Consider the following 13,018-nt stretch of genomic DNA (forward strand, 5'->3'; position numbering starts at 1 on the left):
AGTTAGGATAAATCAAATTTGACATTTATAGTGGAAATTACACATTTTAGAAGCATTTTTAAACCTTGAATACACTACAATTGCAACAACAGAGTGATCAAGTTAAGATAGCACATCTGTTTTCAACAGAGTCTTTCCATGATCTCCATTCCGTGTATTCATGAGCTACTACAGTCGGTGCCTCTCGTTTTATTATTACACCACAAAGACAGCAACATAATACAACTTAGAAGTACAAAGTCTTCCTTCTGTACAAACCCAGCACATCAGCTAAGTGGCAAGGACCCCGCAAAGACACTCACGATAACCGACTGCGCCAGCACAGGGAAATACTCTGAGGCATACTATTTTGTTTTGTTCCTAGCATATGACTTATCAGACGCTAACTTTGAAATGAATTTCATCTGATCTTCAAGGACAACAGTGGAAAACCTTGCATGAACAAACAATGGAAACCTATTTTCCATGAAGAAACGTTCCGTCAATAGAATGTCTCCAACAGAAAGTAAACTAACATTCTAGGGTAAAAATATTTTAACCACTATCTTTGAGCTGAAATATCACCTTCGAGTTCAGCATAACTGTATGCTTTCTGAAACAACATTGTGACAATAAAACTGATGTTCTACTTCTCATTACTAAGAAGACAAGTAACTCACAGAGAAACACTTTTAATTGACAGGCTGAGATGGTACCGTGCATCGGTAGTGAGTCACAAGCCTCGAGGTGGCCTCTATTAGATGTATGAACATGTCTGACGAGTTTGAAATGTTTTCTCTCCTGTCTTTGATAAGAAGTAATAGGTTTATTAAAACACAAACTAAAGCGGAGATGTCATCCCCAAACAGGGTCTTCCAGCCAGCAGCCAGCCATCCACTGAATACATTAGATATGGAATTATCAACACTGAAAATATGAGGGTAGATCACGTTACTATCTACAATGCCTGAATGTGTAGATGGAGGACTATGATAATTGTTAGTGGGAAGGGTTGAATCCTAACTTGTTTCAGGCAGTTTTCTGCACCTTTGTTTCAGCTTAGACACATTGGCACCAAAATATGAAATATGCACATCTGAAATTCTAATTGGCCATGGAGCCTGCCAAGCTTTTGTTAGGAACAATCCCAACAGGCTACAAACTACAAATTGCTACAGACTTTTTTAAATCACAGATTCTTCCTCTGCGTATGCTTAGAAGTACTTCTACAACTGAAAATCGGACCTCTCTGAAAATGAAAATGGATAGCCATCAGTTCAGTAAAATATACGCTTGAAAAGAAAAATTGTGACCCACCGTATACCCCAAATAATAATTAAAACATAAAGTGGATAGCAGAGAACAAGCCTACCATTTACCCTCACGCCTAGGACGGAGTAGAGCATAAGATATACAGTTTTATAAACTGTTCTTTGTTTTGTGAGCATTACATGGCAAAGTAGCCAGAAGGTTGTGGATTCGCAGACCCCCGTGGACAGGCGGGGGCGGGTTATCTCCTTTATAATCAAATCAAATCAAATCGTATTGTATTTGTCACATACACATGGTTAGCAGATGGAAATGCTTGTGCTTCTAGTTCCGACAATCCAGTAATAACCAACGAGTAATCTAACCTAACAATTCCACAACTACTACCTTATACACACAAGTGTAAAGGGATAAAGAATATGTACATAAAGATATATGAATGAGTGATGGTAAAGAACGGCATAGGCAAGATGCAGTAGATGGTATAGAGTACAGTATATACATATGATATGAGTAATGTAGGGTATATAAACAAAGTGGCATAGTTTAAAGTGGCTAGTGATACATGTATTACATAAAGATGGCAAGATGCAGTAGATGATATAGAGTACAGTATATACATATACATATGAGATGAGTAAATGTAGGGTATGTAAACATTATATTAAGTGGCATTGTTTAAAGTGGCTAGTGATACATTTTTACATACATTTCCATCAATTCCCATTATTAAAGTGGCTGGAGTTGAGTCAGTATGTTGGCAGCAGCCACTAAATGTTAGTGGTGGCTGGTTAACAGTCTGATGGCCTTGAGATAGAAGCTGTTTTTCAGTCTCTCGGTCCCTGCTTTGATGCACCTGTACTGACCTCGCCTTCTGGATGATAGCGGGGTGAACAGGCAGTGGCTCAGGTGGTTGTTGTCCTTGATGATCTTTATGGCCTTCCTGTGACATCGGGTGGTGTAGGTGTCCTGGAGGGCAGGTAGTTTGCCCCCGGTGATGCGTTTTGCAGACCTCACTACCGTCTGGAGAGCCTTACGGTTGTGGGCGGAGCAGTTGCCGTACCAGGCGGTGATACAGCCTGACAGGATGCTCTCGATTGTGCATCTGTAGAAGTTTGTGAGTGCTTTTGGTGACAAGCCCAATTTCTTCAGCCTCCTGAGGTTGAAGAGGCTCTGCTGTTGCCCCTCTTCACCACGCTGTCTGTGTGGGTGGACCATTTCAGTTTGTCTGTGATGTGTACACCGAGGAACTTAAAACTTACTACCCTCTCCACTACTGTCCCGTCGATGTGGATAGGGGGGTGCTCCCTCTGCTGTTTCCTGAAGTCCACAATCATCTCCTTTGTTTTGTTGACGTTGAGTGTGAGGTTATTTTCCTGACACCACACTCCGAGGGCCCTCACCTCCTCCCTGTAGGCCGTCTCGTCGTTGTTGGTAATCAAGCCTACCACTGTAGTGTCGTCCACAAACTTGATGATTGAGTTGGAGACGTGCATGGCCACGCAGTCGTGGGTGAACAGGGAGTACAGGAGAGGGCTCAGAACGCACCCTTGTGGGGCCCCAGTGTTGAGGATCAGCGGGGTGGAGATGTTGTTACCTACCCTCACCACCTGGGGGCGGCCCGTCAGGAAGTCCAGTACCCAGTACCCAGCACAGGGCGGGGTCGAGACCCAGGGTCTCAAGCTTGATGACGAGTTTGGAGGGTACTATGGTGTTAAATGCTGAGCTGTAGTCGATGAACAGCATTCTCACATAGGTATTCCTCTTGTCCAGATGGGTTAGGGCAGTGTGCAGTGTGGTTGCGATTGCGTCGTCTGTGGACCTATTGGGTCGGTAAGCAAATTGGAGTGGGTCTAGGGTGTCAGGTAGGGTGGAGGTGATATGGTCCTTGACTAGTCTCTCAAAGCACTTCATGATGACGGAAGTGAGTGCTACGGGGCGGTAGTCGTTTAGCTAAGTTACCTTAGCTTTCTTGGGAACAGGAACAATGGTGGCCCTCTTGAAGCATGTGGGAACAGCAGACTGGGATAAGGATTGATTGAATATGTCCGTAAACACACCAGCCAGCTGGTCTGCGCATGCTCTAAGGACGCGGCTGGGAATGCCGTCTGGGCCTGCAGCCTTGCGAGGGTTAACACTTTTAAATGTTTTACTCACCACGGCTGCAGTGAAGGAGAGCCCGCAGGTTTTGGTAGCGGGCCGTGTCAGTGGCACTGTATTGTCCTCAAAGCGAGCAAAAAAGTTATTTGGGAGCAAGACATCCTGGTCCGCGACGGGGCTGGTTGTTGACTGTAGACCCTGCCCCTTTCTCGTGTGTCTGGGCAGTTGAATTGCGACTCTACTTTGTCTCTATACTGGCACTTAGCTTGTTTGATTGCCTTGCGGAGGGAATAGCTACACTGTTTGTATTCGGTCATGTTTCCAGTCACCTTGCCCTGGTTAAAAGCAGTGGTTCGCGCTTTCAGTTTCGCGCGAATGCTGCCATCAATCCACGGTTTCTGGTTTGGGAATGTTTTAATCGTTGCTGTGGGTTATTACGTCGCCGATGCACTTTCTTATGAACTCGCTCACCGAATCAGCGTATTCGTCAATGTTGTTGTTGGACGCAATGCGGAACATATCCCAATCCACGTGATCGAAGCAGTCTTGAAGCGTGGATTCAGATTGGTCGGACCAGTGTTGAACAGACCTGAGCGAGGGAGCTTGTTGTTTTAGTTTCTGTTTGTAGGCTGGAAGCAACAAAATGGAGTCGTGGTCAGCTTTTCCGAAAGGAGGGCGGGGGAGGGCCTTATATGCGTCACGGAAGTTAGAATAACAATGATCCAGGGTTTTACCAGCCTGGTAGCACAATCGATATGCTGATAGAATTTAGGGAGTTTTGTTTTCAGATTAGCCTTGTTAAAATCCCCAGCTACAATGAATGCAGCCTCAGGGTGTGTGGTTTCCAGTTTACATAGAGTCAGATAAAGTTCGTTCAGGGCCATCGATGTGTCTGCTTGGGGGGGAATATATACGGCTGTGATTATAATCTATCTCCATCCATGGCTAATTTAGGAAAGTGCCAATTTTATCTAGCTAGCTAGCCACTGGAGGACAACTACACAACAAGATGCAACAATTAAAGTTGTTTCTGTCAATGACGTATGCTCTCGATGCGATTAGATAGGAGTGACGCCAAACCAAACTGGCTTCCCTTGGCACTTTGTTTTGATGCGCCAGGACCATTCACAGCTGAGCTCACTCAGTTGAGCTCAACGCTGATTGGCTATTATTATCTACTTTTTTTATCAAGGGAGGCCAAATGCTATCTGGCTTCCCTTGCATTCAATACTACCGCTGGCAACAATGTCATACTTTTTTGGACCAGACAGCATGAGATAGACGACATCATTAAACTAGGATGGTGAATCTTTCTAATAAGTTTGGTTTGAATATTTTTTTATCTCGAAAAACAATCAATCTGCTTCTTTTTTTTAAACAACAACCATAAATAAATGTAAAATGTAATGATATCATACAATCGGCAGGATAAAAAGACAACACATTGCTGTTGAACCAGCCTTTGTTATAGTAGTCCTAGAGGTAAGGGTAGTTACGGAGGCCTTGGGTTTTGACCATATCAAACGTAAAACAAGCAATTGTTACAGAAAAATAACTTCTAAACAAAGTGCATGGACACAAGTAGCCTACATCATGGAGGTTGTTTTATGCACATCCAAAACAGGAGCTGCATGGTTAAAATTTGTATTTTATATATTTTTATTATTTAACCTTTATTTAACTAGGCAAACTAGGCAAACAAATAAATGAAATAGAAATATATGACAAAACACACATCATGAGAAGAGAGACAACACAACATTACATAAAGAGAGACCTAAGATAACAACATAGCATGGCAGCAACACATGGCAACACAGCATGGTACTGTAGCAACACTACATGACAACAACATGGTACTATAGCAACACAACATGGCAGCAGCACAAAGGGCACGAAGGTAGAGACAACTATACATCACGCAAAGCAGCCACAAATGTCAGTAAGAGTGTCCATGATTGAGATTAAGAGATTGAGATAAAACTGTCCAGTTTAGAGTGTTTATTGCAGCTCGTTCCAGTCGCTAGCTGCAGCGAACTGAAAAGACGAGCGACCCAAGGATGTGTGTGCTTTGGGGACCTTTAACCGAATGTGACTGGCAGAACGGGTGTTGTATGTGGAGGGAGTGAGGCCTGCCTAAAATATTTAGATAAAAAGGGAATGTCAGCTTCCTGTTTTGCTCCTCTTAAAATTGATATTTTAATAATTGGTGATTAAGATTTAGTTTCAGTCTCATGAGCCAGACCGTTTCTAAGTGTACAGGCACCAAAAGCACATTACTCTTGTTTCATGTGCATATGGGCAGGGTGCATCACAGCTGGATAGGCTGCATTTCCGCTGTCAAAAGTTATGCCATAACCAACTGCTAAAACAAGATTTTGGTTTGTCTTAAATATCCCTACCAACGCTGCCTGAAATTAGTACTTTCAATCATAAAAAATATTTCCATCCCTCCCATCTAAACGCAAGCAAGCTGATATAAGAAAGGTCTAAGGCACTGCTACGCAGTGCTTGAGGTGTCACTCCTGACCTGGGTTCGATCCCAGGCTGTGTTGCAACCGGGAGTCCCATAGGGCGGCACACAATTTTCTAAGTTAGGGGAGGGTTTGCCTGGGAGGGCTTTAATTGGCATATCGTGCTCTAGCGACTCCTTGTGGTGGGCCGGGCACCTGCAGGCTGACTTTGGTTGTCAGTTGAATGGTGTTTCCTCCGAAACATGGCGGGTCATGTTTCGGGAAGACGCATGACTCGACCTTCGTCTCTCCCGAGCTTGTTGGGGAGTTACAGCGATAAGACAAGCTCGTAATTGGATCGCAATTGGATATCATGAAAAAGGGGGTACAATACAAAAAAAGAAGACAAATTACCAATCCTTGCGCATAAGTTTAAAAATAGCAGCGCGCTGGCTTTAACAGGTTGAAATTGGCAACAAACATGAGTTTGACACTAGCAGCGTCTTAACACAAGACAAAAACAGAGCCCATTAATTTGGCTGTCAAGCAAGTAGGCCTAGCTCTTATTTCTTGAATAGGAATAAATAGGCTCTAACACAAAGCCCTCTTGTTGTTAGTAGCCTAAAGTCTAAAATAAAGACTGTTTAAATCAATTAGGCCTTCTTGAATAGCCTACTTTCAACACCCGTGCACTGTCCATCTCCACAGCTGCTGTTTCATAGTAATGTGAGTTATATAAATAACTTGAATATGGCTTATTGTGAGGTCAATAGCGCTGATAAATAGCTTCATTGCGGGCAACAAAACATATTGTTTTTATTAAAATCAATTACAGCAGTAGCAAGCTTATCTCCGGTCCTCCTTTACATTTTCGCGCTCTCTATCTCGTGCACAGATATTGCATTTTTTGGACGAAGCCTGTGACATGCCTTCTTAGGCAGCACCAAGCATGGTCCTCCCCCAATTTTTTCCAGGTAACAATTTTAACCTCTGCCTTACTGTACTTTCAGTTTTTTTCACTGCAGGGCTAGTAAGTGAATTTATGACATCTGTGAAAGAGGTTTGAATAGGCGATGCAAAGCTGGTGTTACATTTAATTGTTTCTGAAAGAGATGCGAGCCATCACATCTGATCCATGTGCCAAAACAAGACAGAATGTGCCAAGAGACAAAGGTGACAGCCAAAATTATACCGCATAAGTGATTGGAAATTTGTGGATACCCTATTTTTCCAGATGTGTGCCTACAGTAGCAGTTAATGCTTATAGTCATAGCATGAGAAAATGCACTGTCATTATAATGGTGTTACTGTGACAGAACTCAGAAATATATAATTCCATGCCTGGCTAGAAGCGAATGGTTTTAATTTCTACCAGTTTTCTCTCACAGAAATATTCAAATACACAAATAACAAGAAAACATTTTGGTAGGTCTACTTGTCAAGCATTGTCATGTCAGCTGCACATTCAGATATTTCAGAAATATTGAGCGTGTACAAATGTTCAAAAGATAAATTACATTTTTTTTTTTTTTAATTCAATAGCTATACACTTTTTTTTCTTCACCAGCCAAAGCAAATTACTGTGGGTTGAAACTGTATATAAAGTTCAGCCTTCACAACAATTGTTTTCTCATGTAGTAAGCTTCTGAATAAGTAACACCAGACACCCTTTTCAGCTATAGGGAATACAAACTTATCCTCTTCACTTCTGAGTATTATTCACTTTCTAAGAAGTGGTAAGAACTAAAGCAATTCATTTCTCTTTTGACCTGTTAACAATTTATGAACATGTGTGAGAAATAAAATAGAAAATACAATAGAAGCAACATGCTGTATACTTCACCATGGAAACTAGACAGAAATTAAATTTGCTTTTAAAAAGTAATGACTTCTTCTGTTTCATCATGTCAGGATATTCAGTAGAACTGAAAAGTACCGTTCTCAGTTCTGATGCGTTTATAGTGTGAAAGAAACTAGCATCAACCAATGGTAATTTGATGAGAAAACATGTTTTGGATATGAAGCTAATAATGTGCTTATAATTGAGAAACACTGTCAACATCAGTAATAATCTGCAAATACACATGCTACTCTCTTAATGAATAAAAGTAATCACACTGATATAGAAAATTATAAAATATAAATAATATATTCAATTTAGCAGACACTTTTATCCAAAGTGACTTACAGTTATGCGTGCATACCGCAGCTGGCTGGTGGCACCTTAATTGGGGAGGACAGGCTCATTGTAATGGCTGGAAGGGAATTAATGGAATGGTATCAAACACATGGTTTTAATATGTTTTAATACCATTCCATTCACTCCATTCCAGCCATTATTATGAGCTGTCCTCCACTCACCAGCCTCCTGTGGTGCTTACATTTTACGTAATCAAACTCACTATCCTGACGTTGCAAGTGCCATGCCCTTCCAACTGAGCTACAGAGGACCATGGAAGGCACAGAGAGGGTGAGGCCTGAGAGGCACTCACATAAATCCAATAAATGAGGAGAAGGAGAGGTGGGACTTCAAGGCTTGTTAGGGAGAGAAAACTGAACTCCCTACAGAGAAGAATGGCTTGATCCCCCATGGTTAGCACAAGAAGATAATGTTTGAGCTACAGTATCTATTGGATACCGGGAAAGATCTGTTGGAGATCACTTGGCCCCCCACAGAGGCTGGTGATGAGGGTGTTGGTTGAACTTAGTGAGCTATAGGCTAGTGGCACACAAATACCTGTCTCTCCAGAGGGCAGTTTGGCAAGCTAACACTTGCTGACGGTCTTAGAACCATGAGAAAGAGTAAGATAAGCAGCTGCAGGAGCCGAAAGCTGCAGAGAGGAGATGCCTGTCTGGAAACCCCACTCTCCATTTCTTATGCCTCAGCCTTGGACATTTCTTAAGACAGCTGTTTGAAAAGTTTAAATGTGTTCGAGAGAGAGAGAGAGAGAGAGAGAGAGAGAGAGAGAGAGAGAGAGAGAGAGAGAGAGAGAGAGAGAGAGAGAGAGAGAGAGAGAGAGAGAGAGAGAGAGAGAGAGAGAGAGAGAGAGAGAGAGAGAGAGAGAGAGAGAGAGAGAGAAAATAGCCTGATAAGTGGGTGAAACAGCATTGCTCAGTTATCACTGCAAAGAGTCTGTGTTTGCTTTCTTACCTCCAGAGTGAGATGGGGGACCACACAACAGCACCACCCCCTGTCCCTCGCGAACTGACACTGAGTTTCTTCGGTGGGTCTTGAAGTTTCCCAAGTCTGAAAAACAATAGGCATGATGTAAAACCCCCTGTTGGATTGTGGCCCAACAAATCTTTAATAGTTTGCAAGATAAAACAGATGGGGAAAAAACATGTTTGTGCAGAGCAAGAAAACAGAGTCTACAAATTAGAGGGAAATCAAAAGAAAGGAAAGACTAACTATTTTATTCAAAATTGAAAATCTCATCTTTGCTGCAGCTGTGCTGTGCATCCAACTTATCGAAAGTAAACATTGGTCAGAAAGAAAAGTAGTGAAAAGTATATTTAGCTGGAGATGAATAGTCACAATGGAAATCCCTGTGAGCATCGTCTTGTGCAGTAAGTATACACATTTTGGGGTGGTAAACAGCCTTAAGCTGAAAAAAAAGATACCTTAATAGAAAATAACTCAAGTAAAAGTGAAAGTAACCCAGTAAAATACTACTTGAGTAAATGTCTAAAAGTATCTGGTTTTAAGTGTACTTAACGGAAGATTCCACCCCAAAACTATATTTTGGTATTTGTTTCATTAGTCCATTTTTGACATAGTCCCAAAATGCTTTGCTCGTCAGCAATCAAGTTTTCAAGACATGTAACTTTCAAAATACAAAAATCATCCCCATATGATGCATTTTGCATCATGCATTTTGATGCATTTTGCATCATATGATGCTGCGTTTTGCGTCATGTGATGCAAAACGCATCATACAGCAATGATTTCTGTATTTTCCTTTAATTTTCCTTTAAGTACAGTCATACTTGAGTAAAAATACAAAGTAAAAGTACATGCCATTCATCAAATTCCTTACATTAAGCAAACCAAACATAACGATTTCCTTTTTATTTACGGACAGACAGAGCAAAGTCAGTATTATTTTTAGTGAGTCCTCAAGATCAGAGGCAGTAGGGAGGACAACTGGTTAAATTTATAGGTGCGTGAATTGGACTATAATTCTGTCCTGCTTGAGGAGGATGTAAAATAGTTAAGTACAGATACACCAAAAAACTACTTAAGTAGTACTTTAAATTATTTTTACTTAAGTAATTTACACCACTGCTGTTTACTGAGTGATCCCAAATCTCAATGTGAGAATATTGTCACCAATAATGCCAAGTGAACAGAAAGCTGATGAAAACTACCATTTGTCTAAAGATGGAAGCTAACATGTCTATCTTCCAAAAATTATGAACACTGCACACAGTAAGCATTCTAAATTCACACGATTAAGGAATAACATCTTATCAAAAAACAGAATTTGAATGATTCCATTAATCAATACAATTGAGGGAGAAATAAAGGAGTGTCATTGGGCTGAAACTGTCAGGTTTTGGCCAGGACTGTTCAGGTTTTGTTCACTAGATGTCCCCCTTGCACCTTTTTTGTACCTTTTGTTTTTATTGCTCCAATTATTGTTTGCACCTGTAAGTCATTCCCTTGTTAGTATTTAAACCCTGTGTGTTCCTTAGTTCCTTGCTCAGTGTTTGTAAGTTAGCACCCAGCCCCAGCCTTGTTTTATATAGACTTTTCTCTTGTTGGATTTTCCAGAGGTTCTCTGGTTTTGTTCTTGTTTATTACTTGAGTAGTCTTTTGGAGGTTTGTTTTTCCCTGCTGTTTTTTACCACTTTGTGGATTTTTCGTTGTATTTTGGAGGATATCTATTTTTTATTAAACCACCATCTCTAGTACTGCTGTGTCTGCCTCATCTTCTGGGTTCTGCCAATTATTTAGTGACTGTTTCTCGCACCGGGTCCTGACAGAAACACTGAGCCATTAATATGAACCCAGAGGCAGCTAGTACCCAGGACTTTTTTCCCATGCTGTCCCACCCCGAGGGGACTGTCCAACGTCACGAAGCTGCTCTGGTTCAGCAAGAGGCCTTACTGGCTGGACATTCTCAACTTCTGTCGGAGATGATGACTTCCATAAAGCAGATTTCTGATCAACTTTCTCCTGCAACCGCTTCTGCTCCAGTTCATCAGATTCAAGTGCCCGTGGCAGTTAACCCCCTGGCTGAACCTCGTCTGCCGCCTCCCCAACGGTTCTCAGGTGATCCGAGTGTTTGTAAGGGGTTTTTCACCCAATGTTCTCTCTCCTTCGAGCTGCAACCCTCGTCGTTTCCCACCGACCGCTCCAAGATAGCATATATTATCACCCTGCTGTCGGAAAAAGCCCTAGCCTGGGCTACTGCTGTGTGGGATGCCCAAAGTCCCTGCTGTGCCAGCTACTCTACCTTTGCTGAAGAATTCAAGCGAGTGTTTCAAGGTCCTACCAGCGGTCCTGACTCAGCCAAACAGCTCCTGACTCTCCGCCAAGGTCGGCGCAGCGTGATGGACTATGCCATCCAGTTCCACACGGTGGCAGCAGTGAGTGGCTGGAATGACGAGGCGCTCACAGTGTGTTTTTTGAAGGGTGTTTCCGACACCATCCAAGATGAACTGGCCACTCGGGAACCACCAGACAACCTCGAGTCCCTGATCAAGTTGGCTTCACGCATAGACCAGCGTCTGAGAGAGAGAGAACTCAACCGTAGATCTCTCACCCTAGCTCCTATCGGTCCCAGCTCCGAGTCTCCACCTTTATCCTCACTGACTCCACCGGAACCCATGCAGGTTGGACGCATCTCCCAGGCTGAGAGAGACCGCCGGATGAGGGAGCGATGCTGTCTATATTGCGGCAAACCGGGCCATTTCCTCTCCACGTGTCCCGGGCTCCAGGGAAAACGCACTCTCCCGTGCAGGCCTGGGAGGACTGTAACGGGTAACATAACCTCCTCCCATCCATCCAACTCCCGCCTGCTCATTCCAGTTACCCTTTCCTGGGACAACCACGAGCTTCCCCTTCAAGCCTTGGTAGACTCTGGAGCCGCAGGTAACTTCATGGATGGTGTCTGGGCGAAGGAGAATGGCGTTCCCTCTGAACCTCTAAGTGACCCCATAAGGGTTACTACGTTGGATGGAAGCCCTTTGGGATCTGGACTTGTCACTCGTGTCACTACTCCCTTGCGACTTTCAGTTTCCCAACACCAGGAAGTGATGAACTTTCATCTGACCTCGTGTTCCGAGTTCCCTCTCGTCCTTGGATACCCCTGGCTTCACAGCCATAACCCTCACATCGACTGGTCTGTGGGCACTATCAAGCAGTGGGGTCCTACGTGCCAAGCCACTTGTATCTTCCCAAGTTCCCCGAGTTCCCCTCCCGAGTCTCTAGAATCCATCGACCTGTCCCGAGTTCCCGAGTGTTACCATGACCTCAAACCGGTATTTAGCAAACAGAGGGCCACCAAACTACCACCCCATAGACCTTACGATTGCCCCATCGACCTGTTTCCGGGCACCTGCCCCCCCAGGGGTCGGATCTTTTCCCTATCTCCTCCCGAACGAGCTGCTATGGATACCTACATCAAGGACGCTCTGGCAGCAGGCCTCATGCGTCCATCCACCTCGCCGGCGGGAGCAGGGTTTTTCTTTGTGGCCAAAAAAGACGGGGGATTACGTCCTTGCATCGACTACCGGGGACTTAATGCCATAACCGTCCGTAACCGCTACCCGCTACCCCTTATGGCCACAGCCTTTGAGCTGCTCCAGGGAGCAGTTGTCTTCACTAAGCTTGACCTGCGGAACGCATACCATCTTGTGCGGATCAAACCCGGTGACGAGTGGAAGACCGCTTTCAACACGCCTACTGGTCACTACGAATACTTGGTGATGCCCTTCGGCCTGACCAACGCTCCGGCTGTGTTCCAAGCGCTCATAAACGATGTGCTTAGGGATATGCTTAACATCTTCGTGTTTGTTTACTTGGATGACATCCTCATCTTTTCGAGCTCCCTTCAAGAACACACTAAGCATGTCAGACAAGTACTCAAACGCCTCCTTGACAGCCATTTGTACGTGAAGCCGGAAAAATGTGAATTCCATTCCTCCCGAGTACAATTCCTGGGATTTGTAGTGGAACCCGGTTGAGTCCAGATGGACCCCAAGAAGGTAGG

The 13,018-nt window shown here is 43.5% G+C and overlaps 1 protein-coding gene across 3 annotated transcripts in view; it reads right to left on the reverse strand.

Moving 5' to 3' along the window:
- LOC139555969 (contactin-4-like) overlaps positions 1-13,018 on the reverse strand; it is a 255,013-nt gene that overhangs the window by 104,496 nt on the left and 137,499 nt on the right. For all 3 annotated transcript variants that reach the window (XM_071369404.1, XM_071369411.1, XM_071369394.1), the window contains exon 5: positions 8,953-9,048. In XM_071369404.1, the coding sequence (XP_071225505.1) occupies positions 8,953-9,048 (96 nt within the window). The remainder of the gene's footprint in view (positions 1-8,952; positions 9,049-13,018) is intronic.

Source organism: Salvelinus alpinus, chromosome 2 (assembly GCF_045679555.1).
Source record: "Salvelinus alpinus chromosome 2, SLU_Salpinus.1, whole genome shotgun sequence".
In the NCBI taxonomy this organism is placed as follows: Eukaryota; Metazoa; Chordata; class Actinopteri; order Salmoniformes; family Salmonidae; genus Salvelinus; species Salvelinus alpinus.